Below are 22,387 nucleotides of genomic sequence, written 5' to 3'. Positions count from 1 at the left end.
CAGCCACTTCCCAGGAGGGGCATGTGATCCTGGGTGAGGTGACTCCTGCCAGCTAAGGGCTGTTCCTGTCCCTGGTGATTGCTGAGGGCTATCAGCCAGCATCACCCTGCAGCTCATTCCCTTCAGCCTTGAGGGGGCATCTGGGTGGCACAGTCAGAATGTGCTGCAAGGGTTTCTCCTCCAAGCTTCTACATTCGAATCGCCCAAGTCTCTTCCCTTGGCTCCTCATCTAGGAGTCACCATCTCTGAATTACTTCCTGTGTGCTTTCTGCATTTTCCAACACCTGTTCCAGCAATTCCTTATACTAAACTCTCGCTGTTCCTGTTTCCTGTTGGATGCACTTCCTCCACTGAGATGACACCTACACTGTGAGGGAAGGGATGGGGGGGGTGAGAAACCTGCACTTTGGGGCTGATTCTGTGTCCTATTGACCAGGTTACATATAACCTAGAAAAGTCAAGCTGGGAAATATCAGGATGATGTTTTGCTATCAGCTCATACATACTCCCAGGGTCATCTGTTGGTACCGAAGTCCGGAGTGAAATAACCAACATGTCCTATGCCCTCCACAGTCTGCCCTGCAGATAGGAACATGCCTGAACATTCTGAGCTCCTTCCAGCCTAGGCGTAACATATCGACTGCGTTTCTGACATAGTAATGCACTAGATGGCTCCCTCGTGATCTGAAAATGTAAACACAGTCACACCTGAGTGCCTAACTTCACGTAGTCGGGACTCAGACTCAGGGATCATTGGCTGAAACGCAGTCTAAATGGGTCCTGAAGGGGCGGGAATAAATCAATGATTTCTTTTTTTTTGGCCATGCTGCGCAGCATGCAGGATACTAGTTCCCCGACCAGAAGGCGAACCCGTGCCCCCAGCAGTGGAAGCACGGCATCTTAACCACTGGACCACCAGGGAATTCCCAATGATTTCTTCTTTCCATTTCAGGCTGCACTAAATCTGATTTTCAGTAAGGCTAAAATGCTAGAGACCGAGACCAGCACATCCTAAACAGACCTGGCCAGTTCATCAAGGGTCCATCAGCACATTTATACGTAGTCACAGTGGTTTCGGGAGGCATGTCTGAACTATAACTCCCTGGCTCTCATCACCAGCGTTAAGAAGTAATCAGAATACAGTTACTTCAGTCATCCAGAGCACATTTTATTAACACAGAAGGACCACGATTCAGCTTATTAATCTCACAGGGGGAGTTTAGACCCTGGTAAGCACCACTCATGTAGTATACTATGAACTTGATTACGAGGAGGAAGCAAAACACATCATTATTACCAAAAATTCTTCACTGAGAACAAGTCTCCCCCTCACCCCCCAAAAAATGTATTAAAGGCTTCAAATCTAAAAATATGTTACAACATTTAACATTGACTCAAGTTTATTTTGTTAAATAAGCTTTAAAATATACTGTCTTCTCTCCTTCCCCTGATTCTCCAATTATGGGAGGAAGGCTTTTTCACTGTTTTTCTCCTTGACATCTATCCTCTTCTCTGTCCCCGAGCAGAACCGAGGGCTGAGCGAATGCTGAGGCCGTGACTATGACGCCTGCTCTGCCGCCCTCGAGTGCTGGCTCCGGAAGTGGTTCTCGCTGCTGGGGGGCCCCTCCTTTTGTAGCTTTGCCCTTCTGGTCTTTCCAGCAGTTTCAATCCAGGGATGCTGAAGGACCTGGTGGGCCGTGTAGCGCTTTTTGGGGTCTACCACCAGCAACCGGCTCACCAGATCTTTGGCAGCTGTTGGAATGACAGAAAGACGGGAAAATGAGATGCATGCAGGTGGTTTGAAGTTTCCCTTCCCCATACAGGAAATAAGGACACAAACTTTCCTGTTAGCACCATGGCTGGATCAGAGAACTTTCTGCCACGGTGGAAACTTTCCATATCTGCGCTACCCTCTTGGGACTACTGAGCATTTGAAATATGGCTGGTGCGACTGATGAACTGAACTTTTTTTTTTTTTTTTTGGCCGCACCGAGCGTCTTGCGGGATCTTAGCCCCCTGACCACGGATTGAACCCCGGGCCCTGGGAAGTGAGAGCACAGAGTCCTATCCACTGGACCACCAGGGAATTCCCTGAACTGAATTCTTATTGCATTTCCTTTTAATTAATTTACAGTTACATTCAAATAGCCACATGCAGCTAAGAGCTACCACGTTAGACATAGAGTCATGAGGTCAGGCCTGCAACTAACACCCATGGCGCCGCCCAGCCCAAGAGGACACATGGAGGCCACATAGTATACATCTACATATTTTAAAATTTGTAAATCAAACTATCAAGTTGTTAAATAAAATATGTCCAATCTTCCTTCCTAAATCGATAAATATACCTCCAGATTGACAAAACTGAAAAACATGGGCAAAGAGATCTAAGTAGTAAATAATGCAAATTCAAAATGAATTTCATTTTTAGCTCAAGACCATGACTGATTCTAGAGAGATGTGGTGACAGCTGGTGGGTCAGGTGGCAGACGGGGAGGAGAAGAGATTTCTCCCTGGCTCGCTGGCTCTCCCAGGCCGGCTCCCTGAGCCTCTTAACCAATTACTCAAGAATACACGGGAGGGAATTCCCTGGCGGCCCAGTGGTTAGGACTCTGCGTTTCCACTGCAGCGGGGCACGGGTTCAATTCCTGGTTGGGGAACCAAGGTCCTTGCAAGCTGTGCAACACGGCCAAAAAAAAAAATACCTGATGTAATAAAGGCATGAATGTATATATATATTTTTAAAAAAAGAATGCATGGGGAAAAAGATACCCATGTTTATTTACCTTTATTGGGGGATGCCTCTTGTTCAAGGTCAGCTGTTCACCCACCAATTGCCCCGCTTCTATGGCCACTGTCCAGCCACCGCTTGAGCATGGAGACCACAGGATTTCTCCTACCCCACCCCGTTCAAACTGGGCAGATTCCGCCCACAATGTACCCCTTCCCCATTCATCCCAGCATCACTCCTTCAAGGTCCTCGGAGGACTCAGGGGGTAGAAGCCCAGGTTTAAACGGAATTCTCAGTCTCACATGCCTGTGTGTGGACAGTTGGACACCCCACCAATATGTCTGTGCTCCCCCTACGCCCCCCAAACAGCTGCTCCTTGGCAGCCTAGGGCACTGTGGGGAGGGGCTGGGAAAAGAGGTCTCACAAGCCTTGGAAGTGGGCTTTGGCCATTTGTGCAGGAGATTCTGGGGTCCCGGTTAAGCGGTCTAGAAGGGGGAGCCTGGGCTCTGGCGGGGGGCACAGCCTCTTGTCCCCAGAGTCTCCTCACTTCTGGGGAGACATGTAACCAGAGCAGGCCCTCTAAGGCATGGGACTCAGGGCAGGGGCCACCATAACCAAATCTAAGAACAGTGTTGCATAGAACTTTCTAAAATGACTTTTAGTCCTTCAATTCCTAAATTGCCACTGCCTTGATCAGCTCAAGACCCTTACCCTACAGGCAGCAAGCTACCCTCTGCCCACCTTAGTTAAGTGGAAAAAAATGAAGCTCTTCCCTTCCCGCAAGCCCGAGCCCCAGATGAGGAGGCAGAGCTGAGGACAAGGGCAGATGAATAACTTATCTTAGATGATGTGTTTAGGGGAAATTGGGGAAAAGTTATCACTCCTATTCTACTTTTTCAGCTAAAGACTCAAAACCCCCAGTGATCTAGTTCTCAATTTTACAAGGGCAGTGGGTAGTACATACAAATCAGTAGAAACAAGGGGGAAAATTCCACTTGAAAGGGCCAAAAAGGAGGAGGACCACACATGCTTCTGCTCCACTAAAAAGTACCTGAGACCTTCTCCCTCAACCTTCCAGAGCCCCTGTGCCCCAAGTATGCCCCCATAGGAGCCTGAGTATTCACAGGTGAAATAAGCATCTCCAGTCTGTCCAATTCCCAAATACTTCTGTATATGAGATGGCAGATGGCATTTTTTTTTTTTTTTTTTTTTTTTTTTGGCTGCACTGCACGCCTGTGGGATCTTAGTTCCCCAACCGGGGATTGAACCTGGGCCCTCGGCAAGAGAGCACCGAGTCCTAACCACTGGACTGCCAGGGAATTCCCTATGAGATGGCTTTGATCTTTCCAAATGAGGATTACACCTTTCTGATATTTTTCAGTTCCGAGGTTCTTTAATTGGCTTCAGGAAAAGTATTTGGTGACTACAACTGGTGGTGAGAATCTTTCGTTATATCTCAAAGCAAGTCGTGTTCGGAATGCTATGGAAATCTACACCAATCTAGCAGGAAATAAAGGATGAAGCACAAGATGCTGACAGCCCAGGTATCGTAGTGGGTTCTCTGGGTGGCGTTTTACACATCTGACCTGATCCCTGGAGGGGCTCCATCTCTCCATCCCCTTCCCTCCTGCCCGGGAAGCCCCAGGTCTCACCGTCAGAGATGTTGTCCCAGTAAGGAGCCAGGAACTCGAAGTGGCCCAGCTGGATGATGTTAAAGAGCTCATCCTGGTCCCTCTCTGGGCTGCGGAATGGGGGGAAGCCGCACAGGAGGATGTAGAGGATAACGCCTGCGGCCCACATGTCCACCTCCAGCCCATAACCTGTGCAGTAGAGGCAGAGACACATTATCTCACCACTTTGGCTGCCATCTCTGTATCGAGGGGTCTCAAAAGCACACGTTCAGCCAACCAGACAACTCTGTGTATCCACCTAAATATCGCTACAGAGTCAGTGTGTTCAAAGTCTAACTCACCCCATCCCCATCTCCCAAAAGAGCTTACCTTTCCGACACCCTGTGTTAGTTGGTGCGAGCCCTACCATCCTGACTTCCCAGAGTTCACGTAGACTATTTGCTTTCATTCCTCTCTTATGCAGCTCAGTAATGCCTCCATTAAAATGTCTATAGTCGCTCAGTACTCTCTTGTCCCACTGTCACCATGTTACCACAGCTACTATGCTGGCCACACCGAGTCCAAACTCACTTGTGGGGAATCCAGACTCAACCTACCCATCCAACTGCAATTCCCTCTGCTCCACTGAGGCTGGTCTTCTCAATGTCTCTACCACCCAACCTCCATGCATAGTCTAGTCTCTGCATGTTGGCTTCCCTGATGCTTCTGCTGCTGGGACAAAATCTCTCCCTCCTCCCTACTCCCAGACCCACAACCCATCCAGAGCCTTCCCATCTTTAGCCATCATAGGGTGGCTAAACTGATTTCTCCTGGAGTGCCAGGATGGCTAAATAGGCATTCACATACTTGGAGGCATATAATAATAATAATAATGATTTCCTTGTATATCCTTTACAGAGTGTGTCACTAAAATAGCCCACTGGACCCTCATACAATATACAAGCCTGTAATAAATGTTATTCATTGAGTTTGAAATGGGACCTCCTTTTCCTTTAAATGCAAGGTTGGTAAAGGAATTTTTAAGCCAATTACCATAAGAACCGTTCCAATTGTCTCCATTAGAGGTAACCTTGGGTGAGTGGCCAAATGACCTTGCTTGCTTGCGTTCCCCACCCAATTCTCCACCTTCTTCCATCTCACCGTCCTGCCAACACACGTGCATGCGTGCGTGTGCGTGCGCACGCGCACACACACACACACACACACACACATGCACATATACCACAATCCCTTCTCTGTAATAAGGGCAGCCCTGGTGAGGAAAAAGTGCTCATGCTTTGGTCAAGAACACCTATTTCAAATATTTCCATTAACATCCAAGTACAAGCTTAGTGCCAACTCTCTGAGACTTTCCACTGCTCCATGTTGAAAAATGTAAAATTTAAATATTAAAAGTTAAACCTTGGTTAGTAAGTGAGCTGGAGTCCCCCAGAGCAATGTGTAACCCTTACCTTTCTCAGAAAGAATTTCAGGAGCTACATAAGTCGGAGTCCCACACACAGTAAATATAGGTCTCACCACATGCTTTGCAAGACCAAAATCAGCCAGTTTCAAGGTGGTAGATTTGTCCTCATTTCGCTGAACCTGTAAGAAATCAAAATCCCCAAACCACCAAAATTGTGATGAGAACAAAGAAGGAAAACTAACAGGACAACAACCATGCAAGTTCAGGATAAGCAAACAATAAAACACAGGAGCTTATAGATTGACCCAACACTGACAAATCCAACTTGATCTCAGTGACACGTGCTCACTAAAGAACCAATGAGTTAGATTTTCTCTGCTGTCCAATATGGTAGCACCATATTGCCACAGATGGCTATTTATTTTAAATTAATTAAATTAAAATCTAATAAAATTAGAAATTCAGTTTCTCAGATCCACTAGCCACATTTCAACTGTTCAATAACCATCCATGGCTAAGGGCTATTATATTGGATCGTGCAAATCTACAACATTTCCATCAGTAGAGAAGAATCCACTGGGCAGCACTGAGTTAGAACAAGGATCAATGATATTTTTGAGCACAGACTAGCTTTAATGAGAATTAGAAAATGCCTGTGGATAATGTAAAGTCGGAGCAGAGGAAAAAAAGAAAGGAAAAAGAAGTGGGAATTGTAATGAAAAAGTAGACAAATAAGCAGTGGAGGCTAAAATTATATGGTTTACCTAGCAAACACTTCTGTCGTGCTTCTTCATCTTTTTTTTTTTTTTTTTTTTTTTGTGGTACGCGGGCCTCTCACTGTTGTGGCCTTTCCCATTGCGGAGCACAGGCTCCGGACGCGCAGGCTCAGCTGCCATGGCTCACGGGCCCAGCCACTCGGCGGCATGTGGGATCTTCCTGGACCTGGGCACGAACCCGCGTCCCCTGCATCGGCAGGCGGACTCTCAACCACTGCGCCACCAGGGAAGCCCTGTCGTGCTTCTTTGATGCCAGGCGCTGTTTATAACATCTTACAAAATATTAATTCATTTAATCGTCATTGCAGTCCTGTAAGGCCATGCACATTCCCGTTTTACAGATAAGGAAATGGAGGCACAGTTACATAGTAAATGGTGACCTGGAGTTTGAACCCTGACACTTGGGCTTTAGAGTCTGTGCTTGTAACTGGTGTATGATGCCGAATCTTCCAGCAAAGGGTTATTTCTGTTTCAGGAGGCTGAGGAGGTCTCATCCAAAGGCCCCCAAAGAATTGGAAGCAGGTGGACCAGAGGCAAACCTCCACCATCAGGGGGCAGAGCCAGCCATTCTCGACCCTGAGTTTTACCATGTTGTTACAAAAAGGGCTTTTGCAGTAAATCCCTCAGGCTGTGCTGGGCCCAGGAGTGATCCCTCTTGGGAGAGAGATGGCCGTGTCCCTGGGAGCATTTCTGCTGTGTGGCCAAGACCTCCAGAGCATCTGCTGGGCTGTCTGGGTTTCAAGATTAAACTAATTAATATCATAATTTTACCCTCCACAATAGTTCACCTCTGCAGAGCAGGACTGACTTCACGCAAAATAGGAAGTATTGATACAGAAAGTCAGCCTTGCTATCTTCCTCCTCCCCTTTCAGGATCTCCTCATCCAAACCGAGGGCCTCCTTCCCAGGCATGGCCCTGGTCCATCCTCTGCTGTCAAGGCTCCATCCTCCTCCCCTGCTTTACCGGGCCCGCATCTCATGGTAGAAGCTGATGGCTCAGGCCAAAGTGAGCTGAGTGGCTAATTTCAGCGCTATGGGAAACTCACTGGGATTAGCCTGGGTGATCTCATCCAAGTGTGACTCAATGGAGCCACCAGGGCTACAGGAGAAATTATCAACCTGTCTGCAGGTGCACGCCCTTGCATCCTCACTGGAACGGGGGCCAAGGTTCCCAATGCACCGACCAGCACTTGGGGGGCTGGAGGGCATTAGACAGGGCTCTGGTTCTCCCTGTGCTGCATCAGACCCACACCCGAAAATGCAGGGTGGGCAGCCACTCCCCAATCTCCTCAGCCAAGGGTAAGTGCTCCAAACCTGCTTTGGTTGCTGCCAGAGAGTTTACATCTCTGTAAGCAGAATGTGTCTTAACTACTGAGCCCAAGTCACTGCTGGGCAATCTAATCAATATCTTCATAATTAACCTAACCTAATGGAAATCATAGGCGTAAAACTAAAACACACTTCTGCTTTGGTCTGTGTATCGAGACAGACAGAGCCCTAAAGGAGACTGGAGAGGTAATTATTAGAATAATTTACACTAGAAAATCTACTTTGGAAGGCAAGGACAAAAAAAAATGTGTGCTGCCTTAAGTTTCCAGATGGACCATCTCCATGAGTCCCATTTGCTGGGTGACTGCTGAAAAAATCTGTCCCTCACAAATATTTGTAAATATTCCCAACCAAATGATCAGCATTAAAAGCATTTGGCTGATTGAATACACCAAAATAAACTATGAATCCCTATGCAAAATGACGAGCATTTCCTTCCTCAAACCCCCCATCCCCCCAACCCCTGATTCCAAAACCCGAGTCCACTGAGTCAGGAGCAGATGAAACATGATGGAGACTTGGCCTTTTAGCTATTTTGAAGTTTTTCATGATATTTATTTTGAAAATGTATTATGTTAAATGTCCAGATGCTGATGGATACATTTTCTTTTTTTTTTTTTTGCGGTACGCGGGCCTCTCACTGTTGTGGCCTCTCCCGTTGCGGAGCACAGGCTCCGGACGCGCAGGCTCAGCGGCCATGGCTCATGGGCCCAGCCCCTCCGCGGCACGTGGGATCTTCCCAGACCGGGGCACGAACCCGTGTCCCCTGCATCGGCAGGCGGACTCTCAACCACTGCGCCACCAGGAAAGCCCAGGATACATTTTCAAATACCAAATCTGTTTTTAAAAATTATTTTATGGCCTTCCTAGAATAATATTACACTGCTTCTTGTCTCCATAGCTTTTCTCTTTGAGTCTCAGGATGATGAGACCCATAGCAGAACCCGAGGGTGGTTAGGATCCACAGAGTCATTTGTTCCTTCCAGAAAGTGAGAATGTTCTGTGTTTTTAATTCTTCTGTCTCCAGCCTCTGCTGTCAGGAGTTATGTAACATTTTTAAAAATTTATTTTATCTTTTAATTTATTTTATGTATTTGGTTGCGCCAGATCTTAGTTGCAACAGGCGGTCTCCTTAGTTGCATCATGTGTGCTCCATAGTTGCAGCAGGTGGGCTCCTTAGTTGTGGCATGTGAACTCTTAGTTGCGGCCTGCATGTGGGATCGAGCTCCCCAAGCAGGGATCGAACCCGGGCCCCCTGCATTGGGAGTGTGGAGTCCTAACCACTGTACCACCAGGGAAGTCCCGGGTTTTATGTAACATTTTTCAGAGCTGTCAGTGTGACTTGAGACTTATTTACTTCGCCTACATGAGCAGCTTAACTACATTTAGGGTCACACACTGACAGTGTGAATTTTCTTTTTGGTTTTTTTGGTTTTTTTGTTTTCCAACAGGCACCTCACATTCTTGGCTTCGAAACAGTTCTTATCTTAATCCTTGAATTCAAATGACTGACATCCTCCTGGAATAACTCTTCCTTCTGGTATTTGTGCAACTTTTTTTTTTTTAATTTAAGTATAGTTGATTGACAATGTTGTGTTAGATTCTGGTGTACAGCAAAGTGATTCAGTTGTATATATATATATATATATATATATATTCTTTCTCATATTCTTTTCCATTATAGTTCATTGCAAGATATTGCATATAGTTCCCTGTGTAGGACCTTGTTGGTTGTCTATTTTATATATAGTAGTGTGTATCTGTTAATCCCAAACTCCTAATTTATCCCTCCCCCCACCCTTTCCCCTTCGGTAACCATAAGTTTGTTTTCTAAGTCTGTGAGTCTGTTACTGTTTTATAAATAAGTCCATTTGTATCGTATTTTCGATTCTGCATGTAAGTGATATCATATGATATTTGTCTTTCTCTGTCTGAATTTCTTCACTTAGCATGATCATCTCTAGGTCCGTCCATGTTGCTGCAAATGGCATTATTTCAGCCTTTTTTATGGCTGAGTAATATTCCATTATATATATGTACCACATCATCTTTATCCATTCATCTGTCAATGGCCATTTGGGTTGCTTCTTGGCTACTGTAAATAGTGCTGCTATGAACTTTGGGGTGCACGTATCTTTTCAAATTAGAGAATTCATCTTTTCTGGATCTACACCCAGGAGTGGGATTGCTGGATCATATGGTAGTTCTATTTTTAGTTTTTTAAGGAACCTCCATACGGTTCTCCATAGTGGCTGCACCAATTTACATTGTGTGGAACTTGTGAAACCATCAAAGTCTCCACCCAAACAGGAAACTTGTCTACAACATCTTCCCACCAGACTATCATTCACCTCTGGTTGAAATCTCAAGATGGAAAAGATCCCATAGCTTCACATGGCAGACCATCCAGATCACAGTCAGATTAACTTGTGAGGAGGTTCACCCCACGTTGATCCAGAATTCCACCTCCACCCCTTTTTTCTAAATCTGCCCTCTGGGAAGGACACACCACTTCCAAAGATGGGCAACAAGTACCAGGATTCCCCCCAGGGTGCTTCTGGTTTCTCTAACAGGCTCCCAGGTGGTACCAATGCTGCTTCTCTAAGTTCACATCCGAGAATCCTCAAGCTTATCCTTATAGGATCAGGTCTCCTGACCCATCATCCCCTTCTCGCTCCTCCCTACGCTAAGTACAGCTCTTGAACCAGCAGCACAAGCATCACTTGTGAGCTTGATGGAGACCTCAGGCTACCCAGGATCCACTGAACAGAACTGCATCCTATGAGACCCCAGGGCGATTCTTGTGCACTGTAAAGTTCTAGATAATCCCTATTTAATTGACGCCTCTTTTAACAAAGAATGCCCAAAAATGAACACCATATACCACGTATGATTTGAACAAATCAGTGAGCCTCGGTACCCTCAGCTGACTAGGCACTGGGTGGCCATCAAGGCAAAGACCCCACTAAATGACCCACTTCGACGCCACAGCCCCAGTGCACTCATCTGACCTTGTCCTCACCCCACATCTCCGTTTCTCTAGCTACAGGTTTATCTAAATTCACTGCTCTGGGTCACATTCCTTCTGGGGCTCGTTTTCAATTGCCCTCTAACTGAAAGGGTGTTAGAGATTAATTTACATGGTACTTTAATGACTCTTGGTCCATCTGCATCCATCATCCCTTTTTCTAGCCACACAAAAGTACCCTGCTTTGAATCCAGACAATCTACATTTACATAAGCAGCCAGATCACATCTGGACAGTCTCAAAGCTTCAAAAGGAATCTTTCCTTTTCTGAGCCATTAACAGCCTCCTCTCCTTCAAGGGCACATCAATTTAAATGTGATCTTTCAATGATCATCTCTGAACAGCAGATGGAAGCAGAGTACAGACCAAACAGCAAGCGGCTGGCTCCCCCTAAGAAAAGGGGTAGAGCTTATTTATCTTTGTCATCTTCTTACTTGATCCTTCATACTTCCTCTGGCCTTCTCCCTCCAAGTTTCCATTTCCAACTGGCCATGAGGACGGAAATGATCTTAGAAACCAATTCACATGGAAATGCCAATGCCTAAAATCAATTCACATTTCAACAGCAAAAGATAGCGTAATACAAAGAATGACTGAAAAAATCAGTGGGGACAAAGTTTTCCCAGGACCTGTCACATTACTGGCCTGTGACATGCCTTTGGTGTCTACACATCATCACCTCTCTGGCTCCTGTTTGCTTAGGGCCCAGTCAACACCACACAGCACATTCCAACCTCTCCAAGGGAGCACATGCTGGCAGAAGAAGCAATTAACCCTGATATTTCTTCAAGCTGGAAATTCTCATAATGAAAATTTTCTTTGTAAGGTTTCAGGAGTCTAAATAGCCCTAAGGGAAGAGGAGCACTAGCATCGTATCAGGAAATGTGATCACTAGAAATAGATAAGCTCAGTAATACAGGCCTAAAATTTTAATCTAGGGCCCAATTATCAGATATAAATATTTCTGCTGGAGAAAACAACATGGTAAGCTTGCTAGATCCATTAAGAGCTCCTAGCACATTCTGGAAGTCTCTAAAAGCAGCCACACTCAGCCATGTAATCAAAAGTTAGTTCTAACATCATCAGTCTCCTACGTTTAGCAAAGTATTGATACAGACAGTGGCCATCCATTAAAGGAAGAAACAATTACTTTGATAATACAGAAGTCAGCACAAGAGCGGAACACTAAATTAAAGTCAACTAAAGAACATTAATTGATGGACAGTAGTCACCATGGTGATATTTACTAATATTAACTCTCAGAAGACCAGCCGAGTTTGCAACATAATTATCCTAACAACAGGTTTAGAGATGACACCTTTCTAAACTCAGACAAGGAGTCTATTGTCAAATCCAACACTCCCCAGATCTTTGTCTGAAAAACCACAAAGAACTTATGTTAGGTAGCATTTAAAGTCTGACATAACAATATATTCAACTTTACTCATCTGGAAAAAGGACAGACACGATTTAGAAATGTGACAGGCCCACTCAGTCTGAAAAACACCAGCTGACAGATTATCCACAAGACAGAAAAGATGTTACCCTATGCCACCAAAGATGGCTCAGATCTGTAGCTTTTTGCAGCTTCTGAAGGAGACTTGCCACCACGAAAGAAAGTTTTTATTTAAAAAAAACAAAAAGTAGGCTTTCTTGCTTGGTGCTTTGTGACCACCTAGAGGGGTGGGATAGGGAGGGTGGGAGGGAGACGCAAGAGGGAGGGAATAGGGGGATATATGTATACATATAGCTGATTCACTTTGTTATAAAGCAGAAACTAACACAACATTGTAAAGCAATTAAACTCCAATAAAGATGTAAAAAAAATGATACAATAAAAAAGTGGAAAAAAATGTAAAAAAAATGTAAAAACAAGGTAAAAAAATGTAAAAAAAAAGTAAAATAAATGATACAATAAAAAAGTGATTTCTTTAAAATCAGAAAAAAGGGTCGAAATATCAATTACAATTAACACCAATAAACAACTCATGTATTAGACTGAAAAATTATAGCTCCGCTGCAGTTTTTGCTCTCTCTCAGGACACAAACACACACATACACACACTTCACTGCCTTTAAGGGCACTAAAACACATATGAACTGACATTTAAATCCATGAAGGTGTTGCCAAATGACTTCTCAGAGGCAGCTAGCTTGTCCACACTAAATGTATTCCTTGCAATTTTTTATTTCCTGAAGCAAATCTCTACATGCCACCTGCAAGTGCTGACTTTCTCCATTTTAAAAACTGCTGACAAGTCAGTCCCTTAACACAAGTGAGAGTCTCTATTGCCCAAGAGATGGGCCAGCTCGACAGATTGGTTCCAGGACCTTGTGGATAAAATGCAAGCTCAGATGACTGTCCCCAAAAGAAAACGATCCTATAGGGTAAAGGATCTCACTCCACATCCTCGAGAACATGTATCACTGTTCTGATGCTTTATTAAGCACAGGCCCAAAATGTTCTGTTCATGGGACCCACCCAGGCCTCTAGTCAGAATTCCTCCTGCTTACACAATTTGGTGAAAACATCAGAGGATCTGTAAAGAACACTGCTCTGTCATGATTCCAAGGTGCCATTGTAAACAGGGTCCGGCACATCACACATGGGGAAAACTTGGGCTCAGACCCAAAAGACAGAAACAAAAAGCAAGTGAAAAAAGGATGAGGACACTTAGCTCATGCAAAAATGGAATTCTTGGGCTTCCCTGGTGGCACAGTGGCTAAGAATCTGCCTGCCAACGCAGGGGATAAGGGTTCGAGCCCTGGTCCGAGAAGATCCCACATGCCATGGAGCAACTAAGCCCGTGCTCCACAACTACCGAGCCTGCACTCTAGAGCCCGTGAGCTACAACCACTGGGCCCGAGTGCCACAACTACTGAAGCCTGAGCGCCTAGAGCTCGTGCTCCACAGCAAGAGAAGCCACCACAATGAGAAGCCTGTGCACCGCAGTGAAGAGTAGCCCCCGCTTGCCACAACTAGAGAAAAGCCTATGTGCAGCAACAAAGACCCAACACAGCCAAAAATAAAATAAATAAATTTTTAAAAATTGTTTTAAAATATGATTTAAAAATGGAATTCTTAGGGAATTCCCTGGTGGTCCAGTGCTTAGGACTCGGCACTTTCACGGCCATGGGCCTGGGTTCAATCCCCGGTCGGGGAACTGAGATCCTGCAAGCTGTGCAGTGCGGCCAAAAACCCCAAAAAACAAAAATGAAATTCTTCAAAGGGAGATTTATTCCCTGGTCATTCAGACCATTCAGGCAACCAGTCAATGATCTGCAATTCTATGAATCTGGACCAAAACAAGGCTGCTTGATTTAGGGGTCAATGTAGACCTCACTTCACCAGATAATTAGCTCGACTCACTCAGAAATCATTCTGCTTGTGGGAGCAGCTTACAGGCAGATGAATGTACGGATGATGTTTCCAGGCTGGCTCTACAGCCATGAAATGAAAGGAAACAGGTTAACTCCTTTCCCCTCCACCGCACCCCCCCGCTCAAAAAAAAAAAAAAAAAAAAAAACTGGCTCACGAAGATCATTGTCTCCATTTACTACGGCTTCATGTGCAGCAATCTGGCTTTGGATTCTTCCTCATGATGTCCACCTTAATATCAGACTCATTCCTAACATAGTAATAATGAGAGTAGCTGCCACTGATGGAATGCTTGCCATTTGCCAGGCAGCATGCTGGGGTCTGTATTCATTCTTTCATCCAACTGATATTTATTGAATCTCCACTATGTGACAGAACTGATGTCGTTTTCAAGGTACAGTCTGAATAAAACAATGTTCCTGGGGTCATAGAACTTCCCAGGAGGAGGAAAAAGAAAATAGAAGAATAAATATGGAACATATCAGGTGGTGACTAGGGCTACAAAGAAGAAAGTGGGACAAAGGGGCCAGAGAGGGAACACGTGAAGTGCACTGTCCTAACGAAGCCCACCAGGAACACACTTGAAATTCAGGAACACACTGGGTTGACTGACTCATTGCAACAAGGGAGATCCCCAACACCTTGGGGATCCAGGCATCTAAGTGAGAGGGTGTTCAATGAACTTGTAAGAGGTGGATCGTGTTAGGTGACTTGGGAGAGGGTTCATGAAAGCAGGATTTTGCTCTGAACTGGATACCGTCAGGAAGTGAGGGTAATTCTATGATTGGGCATCTTGGTAATTCTTATCTAGAAGGTGGGAGGAAGGTGGGGCAGTGAATCATAGTCACCCAAAAGGGAAAATGTAGCCCCATTTGTGGTCTGGACAATCTTGTTCTTATCTGGATTTGGACATGATGATGAAGAGGTCTTGCTTTTGTCTGGATCCATCAGGGTCCTAGAGTGTCCTTATTTGATGTTGGTGCTTTGGGAGATTGTTTACATCCAAAAACAGAACAGCTGAGCTGTGTGTGCCAGGCCAGCTCCCGTGCTCAATCCTCCCTCAACCTTCTAAGACAGGTACTATTACTATTTCTCTTTTATAAGTGAGGAAACAAAGGCCCAGAGAGATGAAAGGACTGATGCTAGAGGCTTTCGGGATCTTAGTTCCCCGGCCAGGGATCGAACCCAGGCCCCCTGCAGTGGAAGCTTGCAGTCCTAACCACTGGACCGACTGGGAATTCCCAGTACTGAGCCTTTTGAATTCCTGCGGCAAGACCTCTTCTGCAAAAGGGCCAGGGGGACTTTTGGTGGGAGGGTGGGCTCAAAGCCTGCAGGGAGAGCTGCTACCAGCAGACACCCCTAGCACCTAGGTCAGAGGATGTGCAAATGCCCAAGAAATGAAGTCCACCTGATCACTGTCAAGGTGAAAATATTTTTCTCCCAGGCACGAGGAAACAGTTTCCATTTTGTTTAAATTGGAAGGCTTCTTCCTCAATAATTTAATCAAAACCCATTTATCTCTGCAATTTATGAACTACAACCAAAGTTTTAAATACTGAAACGAGTATGTTAAAAAAAAAAAAAAAAAGACCATAAAGGTAAATGCTCTAGCGCACAAAGGTACCAGAGCAGGAGCCCGTTCGGACTTCCGGTATCCCACGTTTTATAACCTCCCTCTTCCACCGCAGCCAGGGCGGGGCTTACCAGCAGGTTTTCCGGCTTGAGGTCCCGGTGGACGATGCTCTTGTCGTGCATATGCACGAGCGCCTTGCACAAGTCCATGAGCATGAGCGCAGCGTCGCGCTCCGGGAACTTCACACTTTCTATGATGGCATCGAAAAGGTCCCCTCCCTGCACGTACTCCATGATCAGGTAGATCTCCGCGTCCGTTTCATACACTTGATGCAGTTTCACGATGTTGGGGTGAGAGAGGCTCTGGATGATCAGGATCTCGCTGTCGACCATGTCCTCCTTCCCCTTGAGCTTGGACTTGTCTATGATCTTCATGGCGTAGGCCTGCTGGGTGCCGCGGTGCCTGCACTCCTTCACCACCGCGAAGTTCCCGTCCCCGATCACGCGGCCCGGCTCGTACTGCTTGCGCACATCTGCCGCCAGGATGCCCGCGGGCCGCCGCCTCCTGCCGCCCGGCCGCTCCGCCTTGCTTTCCTCCGGCCTCGTCTTGGGCTCCTTTTCTACCCTGGCCGGCGGCTTATCTCGGGAAACCATCCTCCTCCCTCCAGACGCACCAGGCTTTTTCTCCTTTTCCGTCTCCTGCGCATCCCCTCTGGTCCTGGGGAGCTTCTCTGTGTCGAGGTCGGCAGGATGCTCCCTCCGCAGCCAGCCTCCCTGCTTGCTCCTGCCTACGGTCCTGCTGTCTTTCTCCTCCTCTCTTATGGGCTGGGCTTCCCCGACAACGTCCCTCTTGGCCTTGGCTGCTGCTGGGCCATGACCTTCCTGGTCTCCTGGGTCTTGGTCCTCTTTCTTGTCAGTGCTTTTGCTGGGTCTCCTCGGCTCCTGAGGCGGGTGCCTGGGACTGCTCCGGGTGCCCTCCTTCCAACCTTCCTCCCCACCCTGGGGCTTCTCCTCAGGGGACCTCCTGCAGCTCCTGGCCCTCACCAGCCTCTCTACGTCATAGCTGGGGCACCTGCCCAGGTCCAGCTCGCTGGTGCCCAGAGAGAGCCGTTCCCTCTGCAGGCTCTGCTGGAGCTCTCTTTCCCGCTTACACTTCTCACATCTGATTATTTCCCCCGACGTCTTTTCAATCTCCACCCCCAGGTGCTTCTCTCCGCTAGCATGCCTCTCCAGGGTGGCATCCCTGGGCACCTTGCTGCTGGGTTCAGGCTCCCACTTCCCCCTCACCCTGTCCTCCACGGGGGTCCTCCCCTGATGTCTGATGGCAGCCTGGGACCTGGCAGCCTCACCGCAGCTCTTGGTGGTCTCGGTCTCCCCACAGTGGTGACCCCCTTTCAGAGCCTTGCTATAAAGCCTGCTTCTCAGCCTTGGAGAGGGGACCCGGCTGTGCTGGGTCAAGGTCAGGGCCCGGGCTTTGCTGGGGTACAGTTCCTCTATAGCCACCTGGATGTTCTTCAGCGTCAGTGGCTCTTTGCCCACGGCTATGAAAGCATCCCCTTCCCTGAAGAAATCGGACACACTCCTGATTTCCCTGCCCTTGAGGTTGAACAGCTTCCTCACACGGTCACTCTTCCATCTGGGAAAGCCCAGGGCCTCTGAGACGTCGGCCAAGAGCTGCTCGAAGGTCTGGACCGACCGTCTATTGAGGAGCAGCGTGATCTTGCGGAGGGGTTGCCCACCCAGCTTGACCACGGTCACGACCCTGGGCTTCAGCAGGCTGCTGTCAGCGTGGACAGGGTGAAGGCTACCCTGGGGGCTGAACATGGGCACCAAGGAGCCTCGAGGCCCCAGGAATGGTTTCTCCAGGCTCCCTGGGCCAGCAGGCAGCCACGTGCCCTGCAGCTTCCGCTCCGTGATTTTCGAGCTTAAACATTTTAGAGAATGTTCACAGAGACCTCGATGTCCTGCAGGGGAAAAAGAACAAAACAGTATTAGTCCAAGGGGTTCAAACAGCTTTCTGGGGTCTTCCCTGGTGGCGCAGTGGTTGAGAGTCCGCCTGCTGATACAGGGGACACGGGCTCGTGCCCCGGTCCGGGAAGATCCCACATGTCACGGAGTGGCTGGGCTCGTGAGCCATGGCCGCTGAGCCTGTGCGTCCGGAGCCTGTGCTACACAACGGGAGAGGCCACAGCAGTGAGAGGCCCGCGTACCGCAAAAAAAAAAAAAAAAAAAAAGCCTCCGACCTTCACCAAACCTTTACTAAAGAAGACTGATGCTGTTACAAGTTAGAAGTGTGCTCGTTGAGGATCTGCTTGAAACAGTGGAGCCTTTACCAGTTAGGCCAAGAGAGACCAGGAGTGCAGAATGGAGTTGGCACTGGGCCTGAGGTGCCTCCTCAGGCCTTACGGGGAGCAGGGCGGACCACGCCTTGGGGTCCCCTTCCAGGCAAGGCCTAACCCTGGATGCAACTCCCGCTACCCTAAAGTAAGCTGAGCTTCAAGAATCTACAGCTGAGATAAAAGGTCCAACGTTTGCTGCCCAGGAAATACCAACAAGAGGTCAGAACTTTCTGGAACTTTAAAAAATCCAAATCTTTTTTTTTTCCCTGCTAAGTCAATAAGGCTTTATTTTTATCTTTTCCATTTTTTAAAAATTAAAGTATAGTTAATCCACAGTGTTGTGTTAGTTTCAGGTACACAGTAAAGTGACCCAGGCACACACACATATACGTATCTATTGCCTTCCAGATTTCCCCTCACCACTAAAGAATCCAAATCTTACCCACTTCTTTGCCAAGAACAGTTTTCTCAGCTTGACTTTCAACGCACTCAGGGTGAGGCAAGATGTGAAGAGGTTATGATCACAGAATTTGAGACAGATATGGATTTGAATCCTGGCATGGCCACTGATTCTTTGCGTGAACTTGGACAAATTACCCACGTTCTGTTTTTGTTTTTTTTTTCCATCTATGAAGTGAGAATGATAACACCTTCCTCCCAGGATTTTTGTGAAGAGTAAATGAGAAAATGATTATGATTCACTTGAAGGAGTGCTTGACACACAGAAAGGGCACAGTGATAGCCAGTTATTAATATTGTCCTTATGATTTTTTTAAATGTAGATTTTATTCCTACAGTTCAAATTTATTTCCCTTTTTTTTTTTGCAATTACTTTATGTCAAATTTTTTGCCACATGGCATATCGGATCCTAGCTCCTCAACCAGGGATCAAACCCGTGCCCCCTGCATTGGAAGCACGGGGTCTTAACCACTGGACCACCAGGGAAGTCCCCTGTCCTTATGATCTTAATATCTCTTTTGTATGATCATTTCATTTTGGTAGCAAAGGAACTCATGGGCCAACATGACAAGGTGGTCTTCTCCAAATGGTTTTTCCTTTTGGTATTAAAAAAAGGAAAGAAAGAAACCAAGGTCATATTAATATTATATTAATAATGAGAATGTGCTCATTCTCATGGTGTTTCCTGATAAAATGAATAAAACAAGACTCTGTATTTCCTGGTCAAATGTACCCAGCCTTACCTCATTTTACTGTGTTTCACTTTATTATGCTTTGAAGATATTGCATTTTTTATCAGCTGAAGGTTTGTGGCAACCCTGGGTCAAGCAAGTCTATCGGCTATTTTTCCAAATAGCATTTGCTCCCTTCGTGTCTCTATGTCACATTTTGGTAACTCTCACAATATTTCAAGTTTGGTCATTATTGTTATATTTGTGATGGTGATCTGTGATCAGGGATCTTAGATGTTACTCCTATGACTCACTGAAGGCTCAGATGATGGTTAGCATTTTTTACCAACAAGGTATTTTTATATTAATGTATGTATATTGTCTTTTTTCCCAATTTATACTTTCTTTTTTTAAATTAATTTTTGTTGGAGTATAGTTGCTTTACAATGTTGTGTTAATTTCTACTGTACAGCAAGATGAATCAGCTATACTTATATATATATCCCCACTTTTCTGGATTTCCTTCCCATTTAGGTCACCACAGTGCATTAAGTACAGTTCCCTATTTTATACATAGTATCAATAGTGTATAGGTGTCAATCCCAATCTCCCAATTCCTCCCACCCCATCCCCTTTCCCCCTTGGTATCCATACATTTGTTCTCTATGCCTGTGTCTCTATTTCTGCTTTGCAAATAAGATCATCTATACCATTTTTCTAGATTCCACATATATGTGTTAATATATGGTACTTGTTTTTCTCTTTCTGACTTACTTAACTCTGTATGACACTCTCTAGGTCCATCTGTACATTGTTTTTTAAGACATGACGCTATTGCACACTTAATAGACTATGGTAGAGTGTAAACAAAACTTTAATATGCACTGCAAAATCAAAAAATTTGTGTAACTTCCTTTATTGGAATATTTGCTTTATTGCAGTGCTCAGGAACCAAACCCGCGACAGCTCCAAGGTGTGACTGTACTTGAGACAAAAGTGGTTCAATCTCCTTTTCTTGTCCAGGTCAGGAAAGGAAATAGGAAAATGACAGAATGTGGGATTCAGTTAAACCATGAGAGTGGTTAATTATTAAAGTTGCCCCACAGGATCCGTATGTCATATCCTACGTGCAGCAATCTGCCATTTATGCTTCCTTTAAAAAGAAGATAAAAATGATAATTTTTTTAACATCTTTATTGGAGGATAACTGCTTTACAATGGTGTGTTAGTTTCTGCTTTATAACAAAGTGAATCAGCTATACATATACATATATCCCCATATCCCCTCTCTCTTGCATCTCCCTCCCACCCTCCCTATCCCACCCCTCTAGGTGGTCACAAAGCACCGAGCTGATCTTGTGCTATGCAGCTGCTTCCTACTAGCTATCTATTTTACATTTGGTGGTGTGTATATGTCCATGCCACTCTCTCACTTCATCCCAGCTTACTCTTCCCCCTCCACGTTTCCTCAAGTCCATTCTCTACGTTTGCATCTTTATCCCTGTCCTGCCCCTAGGTTCTTCAGAACCAATTTTTTTTTTTAGATGCCATATATATGTGTTACCATGTGGTATTTGTTTTTCTCTTTCTGACTTACTTCACTCTGTATGACAGACTCTAGGTCCATCCACCTCATTACAAATAACTCAATTTCATTTCCTTTTATGGCTGAGTAGTATTCCACTGTATATATGTGCCACATCTTCTTTAACCATTCATCTGTTGATGGACATTTAGGTTGCTTCCATGTCCTGGCTATTGTAAATAGAGCTGCAATGAACATTGTAGTACGTGATTCTTTTTGAATTATGGTTTTCTCAGGGTATATGCCCAGTAGTGGGATTGCTGGATCATATGGTAATTCTATTTTTAGTTTTTTAAGGAAACTCCATACTGTTCTCCATAGTGGTTGTATCAATTTACGTTCCCAAGAACAGTGCAAGAATGTTCCCTTTTCTCCACACCCTCTCCAGCATTTATTGCTTGCAGATTTTTTGATGATGGCCATTCTGACTGGTGTGAGGTGATATCTCACTGTAGTTTTGATTTGCATTTCTCTAATGATTAGTGATGTTGAGCATCCTTTCATGTGTTGGTTGGCAATCTGTATATCTTCTTTGGAGAAATGTCTATTTAGGTCTTCTGCCCATTTTTGGATTGGTTTGTTTGTTTTTTTGATATTGAGCTGCATGAGCTACTTGTAAATTTTGGAGATCAATCCTTTGTCAGTTGCTTCATTTGCAAAATTTTCTCCCATTCTGAGGGTTGTCTTTTCATCTTGTTAATGGTCTCCTTTGCTGTGCAAAAGCTTTTTAGTTTCATTAGGTCCCATTTGTTTATTTTTGTTTTTATTTCCATTTCTCTGGGAGGTGGGTCAAAAAGGATCTTGCTGTGATTTATGTCATAGAGTGTTCTGCCTATGTTTTCTTCTAAGGGTTTTATAGTGTCTGGCCTTACATTTAGGTCTTTAATCCATTTTGAGTTTATTTTTCTGTATGGTGTTAGGGAGTGTTCTAATTTCATCCTTTTACATGTAGCTGTCCTGTTTACCCAACACAACTTATTAAAGAGGCTGCCTTTTCTCCATTGTATATTCTTGCCTCCTTTATCAAAAATAAGGTGACCTTATGTGTGTGGGTTTACCTCTGTGCTTTCTATCCTGTTCCATTGATGTATATCTCTGTTTTTGTGCCAGTACCATACTGTCTTGATTAATGTAGCTTTGTAGTATAGTCTGAATTCTGGGAGCCTGATTCCTCCAGCCCCATTTTTCTCTCAAGATTGCTTTGGCTATTCAGGGTCTTTTGTGTTTCCAAACAAATTGTGCAATTTTTTGTTCTACTTCTGTAAAAAATGCCATTGGTAGTTTGACAGGGATTGCATTGAATCTGTAGATTGCTTTGGGTAGTATAGTCATTTTCACAATGTTGATTCTTCCAATCCGAGAACATGGCATATCTCTCCATCTGTTTGTATCATCTTTAATTTCTTTCATCAGTGTCTTATAGTTTTCTGCATACAGATCTTTTGTCTCCTTAGGTAGGTTTATTCCTAGGTATTTTATTC

The 22,387-nt window shown here is 45.3% G+C and overlaps 1 protein-coding gene across 1 annotated transcript; it reads right to left on the bottom strand.

Moving 5' to 3' along the window:
- Positions 1–1,155: 1,155 nt before the first annotated feature.
- On the bottom strand, positions 1,156–17,792 carry DCLK3 (doublecortin like kinase 3). The gene is made up of 4 exons (XM_067755857.1): positions 15,984–17,792; positions 5,814–5,946; positions 4,384–4,551; positions 1,156–1,752 (listed from the first exon to the last, which is right to left on the bottom strand). The coding sequence occupies exons 1-4, from the start codon at positions 17,673–17,675 to the stop codon at positions 1,559–1,561; spliced, it is 2,187 nt and encodes a 728-aa protein (XP_067611958.1). The 5' UTR covers positions 17,676–17,792; the 3' UTR covers positions 1,156–1,558.
- Between the last annotated feature and the right edge of the window lie 4,595 nt (positions 17,793–22,387).

The sequence above is a fragment of the Pseudorca crassidens genome, chromosome 10 (assembly GCF_039906515.1).
Source record: "Pseudorca crassidens isolate mPseCra1 chromosome 10, mPseCra1.hap1, whole genome shotgun sequence".
NCBI lineage: Eukaryota > Metazoa > Chordata > Mammalia > Artiodactyla > Delphinidae > Pseudorca > Pseudorca crassidens.
This window is presented reverse-complemented; position numbering and strand designations above follow the sequence as displayed.